This window comes from Danio aesculapii, chromosome 20 (assembly GCF_903798145.1).
Source record: "Danio aesculapii chromosome 20, fDanAes4.1, whole genome shotgun sequence".
Lineage (NCBI taxonomy): Eukaryota > Metazoa > Chordata > Actinopteri > Cypriniformes > Danionidae > Danio > Danio aesculapii.
Window position 1 is genome coordinate 7413861 of NC_079454.1, and position 21405 is coordinate 7435265.

The window sequence follows — 21405 nt, forward strand, 5'->3', positions numbered from 1 at the left end:
AGAGGTTACAGTGGAATTACATTTACATATAATAACGAGCCATGGTCGATCCGGGCTCAAACAAACCTTATCATCGTCTTGATAAACAGCCACAAAGCCAAGAAGAAGAGCAGATTTACCCTGTGCCCTGTAGTTTTTTAAGAGCCAGTCTGAGGCGCGTGCAGTTTCGCTTTCTTTCTTGCGTTCCCCGCGCGTCTATATCTGAAATAACAAACTTCTTGAGCTGATGATAATAACCTGCACTTGATTATTGACGTGCTTTTGAAACCCGATCCTGTCAGACACTGACAAACGCGAGAGTGAAGTGCGAAAAAACAAAGGAGAAGCCGGAAAAAAAGGAGCACATTATTTTTTCAGCAAACATGAACAAAATGCCATGTTTAACTATTTATCTTCACCTTTTGGACTAATATGAACGGGGAATGATGGAATTACTGTCTAACACAGGCTACATGTGCTGCTGAAGATTACAGACACAGATGAGAGGTTTACACTGGCTGCAGGCCATATTTTGTGTTGTTTTTTTAACCTAAATACGGACGAAATGTCTACTGTGTGTGTAGTTCTTCTGTAGTTGGTAACATATCAGAGACTGTAAAGGGCTATATGTGTTTATATATGTTGCATTTATTTATTTATTAGCTTATTTAATATAATTACAGACGTTACAGTAGGCTGTTTCGCACTGTCATTGATCTGCAGTTATAATCAACTCATGTTCATTGAAAAGTTAGTAATAAACATTTCTACACAAGTATTTATGTGTGTAAAGCATCTGTTTTGTGAGAAGACCTTCTCATATGATATGTGAACGATCTGTACAGCTTTATTGTAGACATTTCCTCGAGCGAGAATGACGTCGACTGAAACTTTCTGTCATACACCACGCCCACCAAAAGGGTACCCTTTGTAGTAGAAACGCAAGCCTGATAAGGGTGACCCGTACCAACCCGAACCATACCGTACCGTACCAGTCAGTGGAAACGAGCCTAAAGTGGTACGGTACAGTACTCAGTGGAAACGGGCCAATAAACACCTCACTGCCAACTAGGGTTTCGGAAGTGTTATTGTAAAGGAACAGAAACAGCGCCCAGAAGTATAAATGCACGGCAATGCGCGTTGCATGCGCCGTGGGTCACGCCAATCACTTGATGCAGAAGTATAAACCAGGCTTTAGAAGTGGACTTGATGGTGTGCTTTGGATCATTGTTCTGCTGCAGAACACAAGTTCGCTTCAGCCTGAAATGTAAGAATTTTCCCATCAATGTGTCATATATCACAGAAGAATTGTATTAAATATAAGTTTTTCTTTAAATTGGAATTAAAAAAAAAATAGGACTTTCTGAGTCTGAAATTAAGCAAATCTTCGACGTGACCTAACTCTGTCAATATTAAAGATATCAAGGTTATATTTTCATAAAATATTCTTTACATTGTGTAGAATATATATTTATAATACAGGTCAAAATGTTTAAGGCTGATTTATTGGACGTGGACGCATAGCCCCTAGCCATGGCCGTCGGCGTCGCTGACGTACACCTCTCAAAAATGTTACCTTTACGCAAAGCGCAAGCTCTGTGATTGGTCGGCTTGGTAGCGCTGATGAGTGTGGGCGGAGGTGAAAGCCGCACGTGCGTGATGCAGGCATGCAGTAGGTGTTTACAAGTGTGGAGTCCTGTGAACGAGGTCCGGATGAAATTCAACAGAAGGTAATAGTCAAAAAGAACAATTTACTAATACGGCAGGAGGAAACATGGTTTACAAGATTAAGAATAGGACATACAGGGTTAAACAGTGGATTATGTATTATAGGGAAACATCAAAATGGAATGTGTGCATATTGTAATGAACCAGAAACCGTAAAACACGTTATACTGTCTTGTAGGAAATATTCAGAAGAACGAGAACAATTACAGAAAGTATTTGAGAACATGACATTGAAGCACATATTGAGTCTGTCTGGAGCAAGTTCAACAGTTAATGCAGTTATACAGCTTCTGAAAACAACACAGCTAGCAAACAGGATCTAGAAATGTAATGTTTTTTTTTAAACAGTATATATATATATATATATATATATATATATATATATATATATATATATATATATATATATATATATATATATATATATATATATACACATCCCTAATGATCACATGTCAGTCCAGAAGGTGGCGGTAATGCACTAAGTTTGCAAGCTGCCAATAAAATACCACAGAAGAAGAAGAAGAGGTCCGGATGGAGACTGCTGTTTTTTTGTTTACCTTAAAAGTTACCCTAAAGTTGTTGCACGTCCGCCGGTTCCCGCCTCAAAATGAGCGAATTTGAGCCACTTGTACATTAAGGAAGCGTTCAGAAAAAAACAAAACACTAGCAAAGGAACTTGACACTGAGAAACATAGACACCTACTGCCAGCTAGCGTTTCGGAAGTGTATTGCAGAGCAACAGAAACAGCGCGCAAAAGTATAAATGCACGGCTACGTGCAAGGTTTGCAGCGTAGGTCACGCCGATCACTTGACGCAGAAGTATTAAACCAGGCCTTAGGGTGAGTATAGGATTTTTAAATGTTTAAAAATAAGCTTCTCCTGCTCACCAAGGCTGCATTTATTTAATCAAAAATACAGTACAAATTGTGAAATGTTATTGCACTGTAAAATAACTATTCAAAAGTAAAGTTTATATTTAATTCAATAATTTAATCCAGTGATTTAATGATGAATTTACAGCTTCATTACTCCAGTTTTCAGAGTCACATGATCCTTCAGAAATCACTCTAATATTCATTCATTCATTTTCTTTTGAGCTTAGTCCCTTTATTAATCCGGGGTCACCACAGCGGAATGAACCGCCAACTTATCCAGCATGTTTTTACGCAGCGGATGCCCTTCTAGCTGCAACCCATCTCTGGGAAACACTCTAACATTAAATATTATTATTATTATTATTATTAATGGTAACAGTAATAAAAGCAATAATGACTGCAGTCATAATTTCCTTTGAAACTGCATACAATAAGAAATCAGTTATTTAAAATTATAATAAATATTTAATATTTATAATTTTTATGTTTGATAAATGCCACCTTGAACAGAAAAATTTACTTTGAAAAAAAAAACCATGAAAAAAATAATCTAGATGTTCAATTTAGTAAAACTAATAAGACACTCTCATACATGCATGTCAAGGTGAAATAATAACATATTACAAAGTAACGGCATGCTGTGCCTTCTGTAATCATTATCCGGATTATTGTATTGATTGTGCAGGTTTTTGTTTTGTTAACACCCTAGTTAACTTGTGGGCTTGTGCAGCACAGTTGTAGAGAAAATGCTGATGTAGTGCAGGTTTATTTCTCACAGATTCATCATCGTCATCATCGTGTGAACAGGAAGGAAGTGGAGATGATGATCAGTGGTGTCTCTTTAAATGCAGTTGAGATGTGCAGGTTCCAGATCTGATACTTCACACTGACAGGAAGGTAAGCTTGCAAGCAATATTTCATCTCCTCTTATCATTTTGTTTATTATAGCACTGTGCAATGATTATATCATTAGTCACATCCAAACTAAAAGTGTGTATCAACATTATATATATATATATATATATATATATATATATATATATATATATATATATATATATATATATATATATATATATATATATATATATATATATATATATTCATTCATTCATATATATTCATATAAATATAAAATATGTATATGTATGTATATATGACTAATATTTATATATTTAATAATCTAATATATATACATTAGAGATAATGTGTATATATAAATTTTAGATGTGTCTATATGTCATTTTATATAGTATCGATTAATAATATACTGTAAGTTGTATATATTTTTGTCTTGTGTATATATATATATATATATATATATATATATATATATATATATATATATATATATATATATATATATATATATATATATATATAGTCAGAATTATTGGCCCCCCACTTATTTTGTCCCCAATTTCTGTTTAACGGAGAGATTTTTTTCAACACATTTCTACACATAATAGTTTTAATAACTCATTTCTAATAACTGATTTATTTTATCTTTGCCATGATGACAGTAAATAATATTTAACTAGATATTTTTCAAGACACTTCTACACAGCTTAAAGTGACATTTAAAGGCTTAACTAGGTTAATTAGGCAGGTCAGGGTAATTAGGTAAGTTATTGTATAACGATGGTTTGTTCTGTAGACTATCGAAAAATATATAGCTTAAAGGGGCTCATAATTTTTACCTTAAATGGCTTTAAAAAAATTAAAAACTGCATTTTTATTCTAGCCGAAATAAAACAAATAAGACTTAATAATATTTACAAATATTTTTAAAAGAAAATAAATTTAAAAGTTTGCTAATTATTCTGACTGAAACTATATATTTATATGTTTGTATATAGTAACGCTTTTCAGGATTTACTTGATGTATTAGGTAAAGGTTTGTTTAAATAGTAACATTTGTAATGTTCTGACTCAAAAAGTCCATCAAATATTGCTTTCCTAACTTCTCTGAAGTTTTGTTGTCTAGCTGAACTAAACTGAACATCAACTGTAACAACTGAACTAAAGCCATTTGAGCCATTTTAATTTGCTAGAACTTCATCAATGTTAAACTGTATTGAAACATTCTACTATAGAATTAACTATGAATTTAATGGAATTGTCAAAAATAATTCATATAAACATTTAAAAACATGACATCTGTTGTATGAAATAAGCCCTCTAAATGCTTTTTTCTTGTTTTAAATTAGGACGACACGTCATCAGTCATGTACATGATAAAAAATACACATTTTTCTCATAAAATAACATAAATTATGCCAAGAAACAACCACCCTCTTCAAAGCTTATTAAAATAAATCCCATAGTCGAGTAAAAACTGACCCAGCTTCATTATTTTTAGTATCAGTTCTGCCTGAGTGTGATATTTTAAGTGTAGAACGGGTGTACAGTCTAGCCCACCTGAAAGTATAGTAATAATGGGACTTTTTTGCATTAGAACGAAAAGGAAAAGTATCTCGTTCAGCTCAATCCACCTGCCTGCATCAGTGAAACACAATCATGCCTCAGAGAAATAACATGATATCAAACAAGCCTTTAGGGTATCTTTCTGGACTTGTTAGATAAACGTTTCCTGGAAGTGTCTCTTGCTGTAGAAGCGAAAGCCCCTATCGGTGAGCTGTGAAGGCCAGACTCTGTGGCTTCCCACACAAACCCAGCATTTCATGAGAGCAGTTGATCAGATGATGCGAGCACTTCACGTAAATGAGTCCCACAGTCCCCTGAGACCCCCACAGCTGGTCAAAGTGAGTCAGCAGAGCTGTGGGGGTTTGTCTTGCACATTGACATCATTTCAGAAATCAGCTTGCGGGATTGGTTTTGTTTCCTCCACATGCATGTGATAAATGATTCTTGGCATAATTTGTAATTAGGACAAGGCAATACAGTGCTGGTGAATGGTGGCGGTGGGGGGAATAAGTTATGTAATCATGACCATACTTCCCCAGTCGATTGATAACATTAAAGGTGCAGTGTGTAGGATTGACACCTAGTGGTTGAACTAGGAGTTGCAGCCCACATTTTCCTCCATTCAAACCTCAAACGCACGTTGCCAGATTGAAGACTTAAACAGGAGTGAGAGCTTGCCTGAGCACACCGTGAGCTGGTCAGCTAATCTTTGCAATTGTATTTGTGCTATTTGCTAATGGACGCTTTTCACAAGACTGTTATGATGTGTTTAATGGACATCATAATCTTAAATCCTTCAAAGATTTTGATCTTTAGATTTATAAAAAAAAAAAAAAACATTTATACTGTATGTATTTATGTATGTATTACAGCAGTGTTTCTCAACCACATTCCTGCAGGCCCACCAGCTCTGCACATCTCCTTCTCATCTCATTTCGGAGGCTGCTGCTGTCCTCTGGATTTTACATATCAGCAGACACACAATGTCATGAGACATTAGGTTAGATTTAGGTTGCCATGTTGTCTAAGAACAACATTATTTTGATGTCCAATAACAACGTGAAAGGATTATTATTTTGTTAATTGTAGGTTGTTTTGGAAAGTGTTTTGGAAAGCCCCTATTAAGGGTTTTTGAAAATGACCTTCCATGCAGTGTGTACCACAGCTCTAAGTGAATGAAAACATCCAGCTGAGGTTTAATCTGAAAATGCTAATTGTTTAAAAATATAGATTTTTTAATAAAAGATTTGACTCAAAGTCGTTTAAATGATTTGCCGTTCGTCCGGATCTTTTGCCTCTTCGTATTAACATCAACACGAAATAATACCAAATATGAAGTGCCAGATCAGGTAAAACGAGAACACTCCTTTCCTTTCAAATGCTAGCACAGTGGTCAGCGCAAATGGCGTAGTGGTTAGTGCGTTGACACATGCATTCTGGTGCTCACAGCGACCTGAGTTCGATTCCCGCCTTGAGGTCCTGCGTCGATCCTTCCCCTCTCTCTGCTCCCCACACTTTCCTGTATAATTATATATATATCCTGTATAATTTACAGCTGCGCCTGCAAATATTGACACAGCCTTTAAGACTGAAATGAAATATGCCATGTTTTCCATCAAACCACCGGGAGGTGCTGAAATATAATTGGGTAAAGTGGGCAGAGTTTTACAGACTAAAACAATGACAGATATTTCGACATGGAAATGCACACAATCAAAAGAGAATAATTGATGTTATCGTTGTTTTTCAGATAAACTAATATGTTCACTTAACATGTTTCTTAAAAATATGAAAACATTATGGTATTTTTACATATTTTGCTTTTGAAGATTTAAAAACATACATATAGCATCTTTATCCCTTGTTAGCTGTTTAAATTGACTACCCTTTTGTTATGTTGGTGGCTGTTTTTGCTGCATTGACTTCCATTATAATGGCATTTTTTGATTGCAACAAAATGATGACACCAAATAATCATGTATTTTAATGAAATTGTTGGTGTTTTCTCCTGTTGGGATGAGGTAAAACTTTCATTTTCATTGTTGATCATCAGTTGGCATCATTAAGCCTTTAGATAGGCCTGTGCAAAAAAAAATCTGGCTTTTAAATGAAGTTCTATGTAGTAAAACAACAAATTATAGTGTATGTCCATAAATACACTTACTATGTTTGCTATGTTCTGAGAGCTGAGGTTCTTATTTTGATTTTCTCAGACATATCAAGATGTGCGCGAAGGTGAGCAACAATCAAGAATGCATGCTTCTATGGTGCCATGGCTTTGCAGTCAAAAAATGTAATTATAATGGAAGTCAATGGAGCAAAAACAGCCATGAACGTAATGAAAGGGCAGTCAACTTGTAAAAAAAGTTATATAAAAAGTAGACAAAACCAGACAGAACAAAACAAAACTAGACGGAACAAAACTAGACAAAAAAAAAAAAAAATTGACAAAAGTAGACAAAATAAAATTAAACAAAACTAGATAAAACTATACAAAACTAAATTAAACAAGTCTAGACAAAACTAAACTACACAAAACTAGACAAAACTAAATTAAACAAAACTAGACGAAACAAAACAAAACTAGACAAAACAAAATTAAACAAAAATAGACAAAACAAAATTAAACAAAACAAAAGAAGACAACATCAGACAAAACAAAAATAGACAAAATTAAACAAAACCAATCAAAACTAGACAAAAAATTAGACAAAAAAACTAGACAAAACAAAACAGAACTAGACAAAACAAAACTAGAGATAAAAACAAAACTAGACAAAACACAACAAAAAACTATACAAGAGTAGACAAAAGCAGGAAAAACAAAACTAGACAAAACAAAATGAGACAACAAAATAGGACAAAAAACTAGACAAACTAAACTAAACAGAACTAGACAAAACAAAACAAAACTAGCCGAAAGTAGACACATGCCAGACAAAACAGAACTAGACAAAATCAGACAAAGCAAAACAAAGCATGACAAACTAGACAAAACAAAACAAAACTAGATAAAACCAAACTAGACAAAATCAAACTAGACAAAGCAAAACTAGACAAAACTAGACAAAACGAACTGAGACAAAACTAGACAAACCAAAATGAGACAAAACTAGACAAAACAAAATTAAACAAAACTAGACAAACAAAACAAAACTAGACAAAACAAAACAAAACTAGACAAAACAAAATTAACCAAAAAACAAAACTAGACAAAGCAAAATTAAACAAAACAAAACTAGACAAAAGTAGACAACATCAGACAAAAGAAAATTAGACAAAACCAAACAAAACTAGACAAATAATTACACAAAAACTATACAAACAAAACAAACTAGACAAAACAAAACAAAACTAGAGATAAAAACAAAACTAGACAAAACAACACTAGACAAAATGAGACAAAACCAAACTAGACAAAATAAAACTACAACAAAAAACTAGACAAGAGTAGACCAGGGAAAACAAAACTAGACAAAAGAAAATGAAACAAAATTAGACAAAACAAAATTAGACAAAAAAACTAGACAAACAAAACAGAACTAGACAAAACAAAACTAGACAAAACCAAACTAGACAAATGAAAATGAAACAAAACTAGACAAAGGAAAATTAGACAAAATCTAGACAAACAAAACTAGACAAAACTGAACAGAACTAGACAAACAAAACTAGACAAAACTGAACAGAACTAGACAAAACAAAGCTAGAAGAAACACAACAAAACAAAACTAGACAAAATAGATTTGGGCAAAAAAACTAGACAAAACAAAACTAGACAAAACACAACAAAACAAAACTACACAAAATAAGACAAACAAAGCTAGACAAAAGAAATTTAGACAAAAAACCTAGACAAACAGAACTAGACAAAACAAAACTAGACAAAACACAACAAAAAAACTAGACAAAAGAAATTAGGACAAAAAAAACTAGACAAACACAACCGAACAAAACTAGACAAAATAAGACAAAACAAGACAAAACACAACAAAACTAAACTGAACTAAAGTAGACAGAACCAGGCAAAACTAACGAGACAAAATTATTTTCCTAAAATTTGTGTCAAATTAGGATTTGTCACCAAAAATTGTTGCATTTGCTAAAACACAGAGAAATTTGAGGCCAAATTAAGACTCATAATTAACCCAGAGTGGATGAAAATATCCCCAATAACACACAAGCACATAAACAAACTTTTGTTTGCAACATTTGGTAACACTTTATTTTAAGGTGTCCTTATTGCAGATGTTCAATGTACTTACAATGGTTACAATTAACTATTGGTCACAACTAAGAAAAAAAAAGGTTGTAGGTGAACTCTTCAGGAAGGTAGATCTCCAGAACACCCCTGGCCTACAGCATAAGGCTGCAGTCCCCTGCTGGTAATGGCCCTTTTTACAGTGTCCCTGTGAACAACACACTACTGTCACTGTAAACAATAGTCAACAGTGTTCGCTCCAGCATCAGTGGATGAAACAGTGCTTCGTTGTTTGGCCATTGGTGCACCACTATTGATAGGCAGCAGAACAACACACAAAACAAAATTTCTGAGATGTCAGACCTTCACAATTGGTCCTTTATTTTGCTCGGATAAAACGGAAGTTTTTCCCATTCTCACACCAAACGCTCTACAGGCTGAAAGATGGTCTTTAGGTGGTACAGTATATAACTGAATACTGCTTTGTGAACTGAGCATGTGGCACACATTGTGAATGGTTTTAAAGGGACAGTTCACCCAAATAAGAAAATGTATTCATTGTCTGCTCACTCTCAAGTGGTGCTAAACTATTACGAATTTCTTTATTCTGTTGAACACGAAACAAGATATTCGTGTTCAAGAATGTTGAAAAAATATTGCTACTGACTTCAATAGCCAGAACAAATAATAATATGGTCATCAAAGGCCAAAGTTTTTCTGTATATGCTTCATCTTGCCTAGTGTTCAACAGAAGAAAAAACTGTAACAGGTTTGGGATAAGCAAATTGTGAACTGTACCTTTAAGTCAGGGCATCACTGTGGCGCGATTGCCTCACAGCAAGAAGTTCGCTGGTTCGAGCCTCTTCTGGATCAGTTGGCATTTCTGTGTGGAGTTTGCATGTTCGCCCTGTGTTCTCCGTGGGTTTTGTCCGAGTGCTCCGGTTTCCCCCACAGTTCAAAGACATGCGCTATAGGTGAATTGGGTAAGCTAAATTGTCCATAGTGTATGGGTGTTTCCCAGTGATGGGTTGCAGCTGTAGGGGCATCCGCTACGTAAAAACATATGCTGGATAAGTTGGTGGTTCATTCCTCTGTGGTGACCCCAGATTAATAAAGGGACTAAGCCAAAAAGAAAATGAATGAATGAATACCTTTAAGTCAGTTACATCTTTTGGTGTAAAGTGTATAATAGGAAATATCAGTTTACATTTCCAACAATATCGTCTAGAAACTACCTGCACATCCACCAACGCAATCTAAGGGCAAGTTGTAACTTTTTTAATTAGTGGCTAATTCGTATTTATTTAATTTAATTTGATTTTCCTTCAGCTTAGTCTCTTTATTCATGTGGGTTGCCACAGCGGAAAAAACGCCAACTTATCCAGCATGTGTTTTACACAGCGAATTCCCTTCCAGCTGCAACCCAGTAGTGGGAAATCATATTAATTTGTACAATCTCAGTCCAACATTTTAGTATGATTTGCCCATCCCCAATCGCCTCCTTTTAACAAGAGAATGAATGAGAATGAATTCGTACAAATAAGCCATTTTACTGACGATACTGTACATAAAAATAGTTACGTTTACTTGTGAGATTGAGTTGCATAGTAGGGATGCGCATGGAAAAAAAGGTACTGGAAAAATACCAGTACTTATTATATTTAATTACTTATTTAAACTTATTATGATAATAGTTTGATTTCATAATTCGGCTTAATTCTGTAATTGATACATTGCAATTCCGAAGTTAATATAATATATATTATATATATATATATATATATATATATATATATATATATATATATATATATTATATTATATATAAAGTTATATATATATACAGTTGAAGTCAGAATTATTAGCACCCAGAATTATTAGCTCCCTGTTTATTTTTTTTCCTTAATTTCTGTTTAACAGGATTTTTTCAGCACATTTCTAAACATAATAGTGTTAATAACTCATTTCTAATAACTGATTTATTTTATCTTTGCCATGATGACAATAAATAATATTTGACTAGATATTTTTCAAGACACTTCTATACAGCTTAAAGTGACATAAAACCCCTCTACCATATCTCTGCATTATGATAAATCTATTAAAAAAATATTTGACTGTTTTTCTTTTCTTTTTAAGGTACTTTACAACATGTTGCCATATGGCAACAACGTCCAACAATGGATCTAACTTAGAAATTTCTAATTTAGAACTTATATTTAATAATTTTGTTGTTAGAGATGATTTATTGGAGCTGCAGTATTATAAGCTTTAACACAGAACTTATAAATGACACCTTATACATACTTTCCAACAACTCATTTTCCAACCGCTTTCATTCATTCCATTCTATTTTGCTGAATATTACTGAAAACAAACCTAATATTGTATTATCATGTATACAACATACAGTGAATATAAATGTTTTCTCCAGTAAATATTATAACAAATAAATAACAAGTCTAGTATATCCAGATGCATAAGAATATGTAGCTACTATAGCTAACAATATTTATGTATATTATACTATATACTATACTACGCCTGTCTTATCTGTCTCTGAGCTAACTTACCTGAACTGTCTCTATCAAATGTCCAGTCTGCATCATTCTCTTAGTCACTAAAACCCATCTCATCCTCACTTTCATCTGCAGGAAGAGCCAGTTCTGTCCTTTTCTTTTTTCACTTACCATAGAACATGGTGGTGCTCGCTAATACACTGTTTCCTGTATTCATATATATTCAAAAGTAGTACTGCCATTAAAAGATTTTATCCATAATGCAAATGCCATTAACATACAACTAATCAACATTATATTACTAGCATTTATGTTGTTATTGTTACAGCTTAAAAGTTCAACGCTGACCTTGCTAGCTAGCTCATTGCAATATTGCACGTTCCACTATTGCACAATGTTGCCTTTTGGTAACACATACATTTGATCGATTTACAATAAAACTAATTTGATTAACAAAAATTTTTGTTGTGATGTCATCATAACTTACTGGAGGTGGTTTTAGATTTTTTTGTGGATCTGACATAATTTGATCCTTTGTTTTGATTTACGTTTACATTTGCATTCAGCAACTACTCACAATAAACACCAGTCTGTCAGAAATTGCGCTACAGAAAAACAAAGTATGTCATGTGACTTAGCCAAAGCACATCATTGGCTACTCTAAGGTCTTCTTTTTCCAACAAAAAAATTTATGTTGGGCTTTAGGAAACAGTGGCAGGTAAATGAACATAAGTATCATGTTGCCATATGGTGACACCGTGCTGTAGAGGGTTAAAGGCGTAACTAGGTTAATTAGGTTAACTAGGCAGGTTAGGGTAATTAGGCAAGTTACTGTATAATGATGGTTTTTTCTGTAGAGAGTCGAAAAAAGATTCGCTTAAAGGGGCTATTAATTTTGACCCTAAAATGGTTAAAAAAAAAATTATAACTGCTTTTATTCTAGCAAAAATAAAACAAATAAGACTTTCCCCAGAAGAAAAAATATTATAAGACATTCTGTGAAAATTTCTTTGCTCTGTTAAACATCATTTTGGAAATATTTTAAAAAGAAAAAAAAGGGAAAGAAAAAAAAATCAAAGGGGGGGCTAATAATTCTGACTTCAACTGTATATATATATATATATATATATATATATATATATATATATATATATATATATATATATATATATATATATATATATATATATATATATATATATATATATGAACAAGCGTGTGAACCGTTTTTGGATGGTCACACCAAAGTTGACTTTCAATGGCCTTATTTTTAAAAGCATTCTTATTTTACAGTATTTTTTTTATACAAGTGTCGGAAACTGCACCTTTTCAGGCAGGTTTCTTGAAGCACTTTAAAATTCTTCTTAATTTAGTGTATCTGAATTTGTTCAGTTTCTTCTTGATAATGGGGAGATTACAGTATCTAGCTGCTGAAATCAACAGTCTCACTGGATTATTACAATTAATAGCAAAAATAATGTTTTAAAATGTAAATTGATATTTCCTACTAAAACGTTTGCGCTCATTTTGGGGTGAACCTTAAAAATGAGGGTTTAATGGAGATGAAGTTCCAAAAGCAGCTTTATTAGGTCACTTTATTTTGATGGTCTGTTTGTTGAATATAAGTTACACTGCATCTACATGCCAGCTAATTCTCATTACATTATAAGTAGATATATGTTAAGTTGGGGATACGGTTAATGTGTGTTGACATGTACTTGCAAAGTTTCTTATAGTCAGTTAAATGTCTGTTGAAGGAGCAGTATCAACAGATATTAAGCAGACAGTCTACTAATACTCAAATGGACCATCAAAATAAAGTGTTACCCTTTATTATAATGAAGGATGGTCAGAGAGGCAGTCGTTGAAACAGGAACAAACAAGATCACATCAAATAATCCAACAGGCTACATCCAAAAACAGGCGATGGTCAGGGCAGCCAGAAAATAATCATAAACGAGAGAACAGTCCAAGGGTCAATACACAGGCAAGGTCAACAGGAAACAGTTGCACTCTAACAGTAATACAAGACTGAGCCCTGATGTGTATGTAAGTAGACTGTATGTAGTCTGTTAATCAGGGTGCGAATTACAGGGACCATTCCCCCCTGTCGGATGTCAAAACAAGATGTATGGGGGCTCAGTACTTTAATACTGAGAAATATTTCACTCTGAAATGTATTTTAAATAATAATATTAATAATTAAAATAATATATAAAATAAAAATACATTTGACCACCCCTATAATGGCTAATCAGTCTATTCGAGGAAAAAGTCTGAAATCAGATGATCTAGAGCAGTGTTTCCCAACCCTGTTCCTGGAGACACACCAACAGTACATATTTTGGATGTCTCTGTTATCTGACCCATTAACTTCAGGTTTTGGAGTCTCTTCTGATGTTATGATAAGATGATTCAGGTGTGTTTGATTAGGGAGAGGTTGAAAATGTGGACTGTTGGTGTGCCTTCAGGAACAGGGTTGGGAAACACTGATCTAGAGCACTGATAGACATTGTGTTCACAAGACTTTGTTTTCTCGTAAAATAGTTGTTGGTATCTACATTTAGCCTTTAAGTAAAGTCAAATTAGATGCATTATAACGTTTGTAGTCTGACTTACAGTAACATCTGAAATAGCCAATCAGAGGATACTGTAGGTCAGAATACACTAAATATGCCTCAAAATGCTGGAAACTTAAATACGTTTAGAAGTAATTTAAAGAAGTAATCAAAAATTAAAAACATAAATGACTGAAGCATCTATTACTCAAACTAACAGAAAAATGTTGTCCCCTGATCGTCAATGTATAAATCGCAGACTGCTGTTAATGTCCTCCACCTGTATGTGTGTAATCAGTGTCCAGATAGGTATCAGCTGTAGGTGGTTGATTGGTACAATGTATAATGGGACGTGTAGTCTGAGTGAATGGCTAGTAGAGTATACAGATCACTGGAGTGCCCTTTGTGAGTCTCTTGGGCACTCCAGCTTATAATCATAACAAACAGAAATTTTCTAGGCAGATATGGCTAGGAGCTGTACTTTCATTCCAGTGTAATAATCAAGGAGCTTTGCTGCTGTACCATTTCTGAAGCAGGTGCAATTATCTTACGCAGCATTGTTGCCTAGTTACTTAGCTGGGGACAATTTTAATATCATTGCACCTGCTGCAGCCATATTATTTTTTTAGCAAGATGCTAATGGTCTAATCCGATTCAATGATCTATGCTAAGCTAAGCTAAAAGGTTTCCCACTAGACCTGGAGATCGTCTGAATGGATTAAAAAAATGATAAAACCCATGTAATTAAGTTAAGCTGACTTGTAAAATGAGCCTATTTAAAAAAAATTGGAGTGTTCCTTTAATACAAACACACAATCTCTTTGTCTTCTGAACAGATTTTTGAGTCTGAGCAGAGAAGTGTCTTCTGGACCGAACTCTGGATGAAATGAAGCTTGAACAGAAAAACTGGGAAGATAGGAAAAATGACTTCTGCCCGCTGGATCTGGGCTTGTTTCAGGCGCTGGAGAGAGAAAGGGTCTTGGAGGTCCTTCAGAGAGACAAAGCACTACGAACCATCGATGCAGACAGAGTCAGGTCAGAAAAAAAGAGGGTTAGGTGTAATAGTTACTGTAATCAAATTACTTATTCACAGAAAATAAAGTAGTGGATTAGGTTATTTAATTACAGTTAGGTCCTACTTATACTTAAATACTGTACATAACTATATATTTCAACTCTTTTGGTGTAAAAATATAAAACCCGAAATCAGAAAAAGTTGGACATTAAGGAAAATGTCATTTAAAAAGAAAGCAGTGATTTCTAAATTTACTTTGACTTGTATTTCATTGCAGACAATATGAACACAAAATATTTCATGTTTTGTCTCGTCAACTTCATTTAATTTGAAACTATACTTCATTTCCTGTCATTCAGACCTGCAAAACAATCCAAAAAAGTTGGGACAGGAGCAATTAGCTATTAATCAAGTACAATGGTTAAATAATGATTTGAAATAGGTGATGTCAACAGTTGATTGCAATTATGATCTGATACAAAAGCAGCATCCAAGACAGGTCTAGTGCTTTAGGAGCAAAGATGAGCAGAGGATCGCCAGTCTGCCAACAAATACGTGAGAAAATTATTGAAATGTTTAAAAACAATGTTCCTCAAAGAAAGAATTCAAGGAATCTGGAGGAGTTTCAGTGCATAAAGGACAAAAGCGCAAGCCGAAGCTGAACTACCGTGATCTCTGATCCCTCAGACAGCACTGCATCAAGAATCGTCATTCATATATAAGAGATATCAGCACATGGGTATAGGACTACTTTAGCAAACCTTTGTTAAGAACCACTTACCTAGTTACAACCACTAGAGCCAGTTAATACTGCACTGTGCCCATAGGAAGCCCTATGTTAACAGTGTCCAGAAGAGCTGTCAACTTCTCTGGGCTTGTAGGCATCTGAAGTGAACCATCACACAGTGGAAAGGTTTACTGTGGTCAGATGAATCAGCATTTCAAGTATTTTTTGGGAAAAACACTGTGTGCTCCATGTGCTCCAGACCAAGAAGAAAAGGATTATGTAGACCAGTGGCCAGCGACACCCCCCCCCCCTACTACAAAAGCATATACAAACAATAAAAAATAACTTCTTTTAAGCTGTTCACAATATTTTACGGCTGACAGCATCTGGCGATTAAATGAAGGATTACACAGAACTTGTGCTTAAAATGTGTAGATGTGGCGAACAGTTACCTGAAAATTCCGTCCCACAGACTTTACAGTGAACGCTTTAGTTATTTTCATAGCGGACTTGAAGCCAATTGAAGTCTTTTATCCACTCTTCGAAAAGTGTAGATGGTGGATTAACATTCAGCACATGATCAGTAATCAGATGTGCCATTATTTGTAGCTTTAGGTGGTTTCTAAAACTAAATCTGTCAGTGTTGTTTTCATCCGCATCTTCAGCGGTTTACATTTTTGTCATCTGAAGGCAGAAGGCATTGACTGAGTGATTGACATCTTATTTTAACCAATCCATTCGCGTTCAGTTCTAGAGCAGTGGGCCAATAAGAAAAGCGTGAAGGCACGGCACGCGTTACGGGCTTTGTTTACTGCAGCAAGTTGACATGACAACTGTTTTAAAATGTTCCTGAGCGCTGTGTTTCAATTGCAAAAATGCATTCTGCCTAAATGTGTCCTAAATACTTTATAATTTCATCCTGTTATTTCTGACTGTATTGATAACTAGCGAGTTATTCGCTGCACAGTTATGATGTTCCATTCACTTTTTTTGAAATACCAATCAGTAATATCTTTAAAAAATCTGAAAATATTAGCTTTCACTTGTAATACTGAAAAATATATATCATAATCACTGAAAATTACACTATTTTTAAATAATTCTCGCGACCCCTTGAAATTATTCTGCGACCCCTGTAGGGGTTGCGCCCCCTCAGTTTGAGAACCACTGATCTAGACTGTTACCAGCAGCAAGTCCAAAAGTCAGTGTCTCTCATGGTACAAGGTTGTGTCAGTGCCCTTGGCAAAGTTAACGTGCACTTCTTTGGTGGCACCATTAATGCTGAAAAGTACATCGAGATTTTGGAGCACAATATGCTGCCTTCTTTTCCAGGGATCCTCATGCATATTTCAGCAAGACAATGCAAAATTGCATTCTGCACACATTACAAAGTATTGGCTGTGGGGGAAGAGGATACAAATACTTGACTGGCCTGCCTGAAGTCCTGACCTACCTCCAACAGAGAATGTGTGGCTCATTTTGAAGTGCAAAATGTGACAACGAAGACCCCATACTGTTGCCCACTTTAAGACTTGTTTGCAGGAAGAATGTGACAAAATTACACCTGAAACACTTCATCACTTGGTGTCTTCAGTCCCTAAATGTCTTTAAAGGGCTGTGAAAAGGAATAACAACATTGCAAAGTGATAAATGCTTTACTGTTCCAACTTTTTTTTTAAATGTGTTACAAGAACCAAAATTGAAATACATGTTTATTTAAAAAATAATAATATATAACAACATGAGGAACACATTAAATGTTTGTTGTATTGTCTGCAATGAAATACAAGTCAAAGTAAATTTAGAAGTCACTTCTTTCTTTTTTTATTTGCGTTTTTCATTCTGTCCCAACTTTTTATTTTGCTAAATATTTATATATTTCAGTTAAAGACAGTTACATTTGACCAGACAACTGCAAATTCTGTAAGTCAAATTAATTGAGTGACAAATATATAAGTATTAATTATAAGTTTTATAACAAATTCACTCCCTTTTCACTTTCATGACCACTATATGCTTGAGGTTAGAATGTGGGCTTATGGTTAAATGTAATTATGCATAATTCGTTGTAATTACCATAGTCTATGCATTGAACATGTGTAATTACCTCACCTTAAATTAAAGTGTTTTATTTATTATGAACAGGCAATTTGTTCTTTATATGAACATGTCTAACCTTTTTTACATTGATGCACAGTGTTAATCACATTCTTTTTTTTTGTTGTTGTTGTTGTTGTTGTTGTTGTTGTTGTTGTTGTCAGTATGCAGAAACCCAAAATATTGTACTAAAAACACAGAATCCAACTGATGTCTTTTAGGAGGCTCAGAGTAGAACTTCACGGACTCTGTCGGCAGACCTCGAGGATCATTACTCGTCCATTCGGTCAGCGGTCGTGTGCTCGGTGTCAGCGTGTCCTGGGGAAGTTCTGGGACTGTGGCTCCGTGTGCTGTGGATGCAGTCACCGCATCTGCAGCCGCTGTCGGGTCGTCCGCTCTGCACACGAATGGAAGTGCACGGTGTGTCACGCATACAGGTACAGACTGAATGAACGCTAATCTTGAATACGAAGAGTATGTTTAATAAGGATGCCGCAGCAATACTCAATATAATATTGAACCGTTTGATCCGAGCTCCACAGTTCAATACGCATATGGATATTGCGGTTTTTCATAAATAAAAGTGAAGTGTGCCGCGTGTCCGCACGTGGGAGAAGGCTGTGTGTCACTAAATGTATTGGCTTTTATTGAAACATTGAACCAAATAGAGCACGAAGAGAACTTGTAAGGGAGATTTGAGAAGTGCTGAACAATACAGCTGACATGCAAATTAGCCTACGACCAATTACTATGTCCACCTGTCCGACTATAATCATTTTATCATTGTGCCGCATCCCTGTTGTGATTATTATTACGAAGGATAATGAAATTACCCACTCTCTTGACTGAATAACTAGGATATATAGCTCAGTGGTTAACTTGTTTACAGTGAAGATCATTTATTTATGTGTTATGTGTTATATTTTATTATATTTTCAGTTTACAGTTGAAGTCAGAATTTATAGCCCCCCTTTGAATTTTCTTTTTTCATTATTTCCCAAAAGATGTTTAACAGAGCAAGGAAATTTTCACAGTATGTCTGATAATATTTTTTCTTCTGAACAAAGTCTTATTTGTTTTATTTCGGCTAGAATAAAAGCAGTTATTAATTTTTTAAGAGCCATTTTAAGGTCACTATTATTAGCCCCTTTAAGCTATATATTTTTTTGATCGTCTATAGATCAAACCATCGTTATACAATAACTTGCCTAATTACCCTAACCTGCCTAGTTAACCTAATTAACCTAGTTAAGCCTTTAAATGTCACTTTAAGCTGTATAGAAGTGTCTTGAAAAATATCTAGTCAAATATTATTTACTGTCATGATGGCAAAGATAAAATAAATCAGTTATTAGAAATGAGTTATTAAAGCTATTATGTTTGGAAATGTGTTGAAAAACTCTTCTCTCTGTTAAACAGAAATTGAGGAAAAAAATAAACAGGGGGGGCTAATTATTCAGGGGGTTTAATAATTCTGACTTCAACTGTATGTAGGCTAACTGCAAACTACTGTTAGATACCTGCAAAACCTGAAGAGCACTGTTTATTTTGCTGTATTGTATTGTTTTTGTATTGTATTTTGCTTGTAAAGTATCGTTATGCATTTGGCCATTTAGTGATGCAAAAACGCCCTTTGTGGAGCTTGAGAAGTTTATTTACACTTTAAGGTGTTCTCGTGACACATGTTCTACTTACTATAGTAATTACAGTAAATTATGCATAATTACATCAACTAACCCTGAACCTAACCTGCATTCTAACCCTCTAAAACTAATAATTAATTAAAAGAAGGTTTTAAGAACAATTTAAAATAAAGTGAGAGTTTTTCAAACTGCTTTTTAAACACAGTTTTTTTTTCTTTAAGGTGAAATTATTATTGTCTTTATTAATACCTAAAATACTGCAATATGCCATAAAAATGTAGCTTTGCATTTTTTGGACTATAATTAAATCTGTTCATTCATTTATAACCTTTACTTATATTTGTTTTTATCTTTATATTTTAGGGAATTTAAGATCAAATCTGGCGAATGGTTTCTGGAACAGCAAGCGAAGAAATATCCGGGTGTCAAAGGTTTGTATAGCTTTGGGATCAGATGAGGTATTTAAATTGTTAGTTCACCCTAAAATTAAACTTCCTTCATCATTTACTCTCTCTCTCAGGGTCTTTAATTAGTTTCTTTTTTCTCTTGAACACTAAACAAGATATTCTGAAGAATGTTAGAAAAAACAGCCATAATTGACACCCACAGTACACTGTAAAATCTGATAAGTAAAAGTAACTCAAACTGTTTAAGGAAACCAATTGCGGCAAATCATTTAGATTTTGAAACAAAATGGTTTGAGTACTGTAAACTATATGACTATGACTATATAGAGTCATATACACATACATTATTTGTGTTGGTAATTTGTGTGGTCAAAGTTTTATAGTATTAGTAACTTAAGCATTTTAAGTTCAGTTATCAAATCGCAATGAGTTCAACAAATTAGGTCCAAACAACTATACTCAAATGGTTTGGCATTGTTTCTAGTATTAGAGTTAACACAAAACATATAGAATTAATTAATTCATTACTCATTCGTTTTGAGTTCTGCTTAATATAATCCATTTATGAGTTACGATAACTCTTTTTGATTAAGTTAAAGTAACCTTTTAAAAAATTATAAGTTAAACTAACTTATTTCATTTAGTGATTTGGACTGTTGAGTTTTACAGTTTAGGAACACAAATACTATGGCTGTCAATGGCTGTTTTTCCCCCAATATGTTTTTGTATTTCATATTTTGTATTCAACAGAATAAAGAAACTCAAGTTTGGAACAGGTGGAGCAGTAAAAGATGACGTTTTTCATTTTTGGGCTGCTGAAATCCGTTGAAATGACCTTGTTTTTTGTATTTAAAAAAGATCGCAATCAGCCTCATTTTGTCAGCACAGCTCACATTGGATTTACTTTTAGTCAATGCACAATACAACATTGACCAATCAGAATCCACACTGTTTTTCTTTTCTTTTTACTTCAAAACCACAGTCACAGAGGAAAAACACATTACACAGCAAGTGCTGGTAACTAACAAAACAATACCGTGTGTAACATGTATGCTATTACAGTTATCAACATACACTCATACACAAATAAAGGCGTCACTGGGGCCTAGAGGGTCCATATTGCTACCACAAAGGTGCATATTAGTATTATAAAACATAAAGTTACTCTTTACCAGTGGTGTCAAACTTAGTTCCTGGAGGGCAGCAGCCCTGCACAGTTTAGTTT

The 21405-nt window shown here is 34.2% G+C and overlaps 1 protein-coding gene across 1 annotated transcript in view; it reads left to right on the forward strand.

Annotated features, from left to right (window-relative positions):
* Positions 1-3457: 3457 nt before the first annotated feature.
* sytl3 (synaptotagmin-like 3) overlaps positions 3458-21405 on the forward strand; it is a 38329-nt gene continuing 20381 nt past the window's right edge. Inside the window, exons 1-4 of the mRNA XM_056480684.1 lie at positions 3458-3483; positions 15128-15326; positions 18352-18567; positions 20137-20204. Of these exons, the coding sequence (XP_056336659.1) occupies positions 15178-15326; positions 18352-18567; positions 20137-20204 (433 nt within the window). The 5' untranslated portion in view covers positions 3458-3483; positions 15128-15177. The remainder of the gene's footprint in view (positions 3484-15127; positions 15327-18351; positions 18568-20136; positions 20205-21405) is intronic.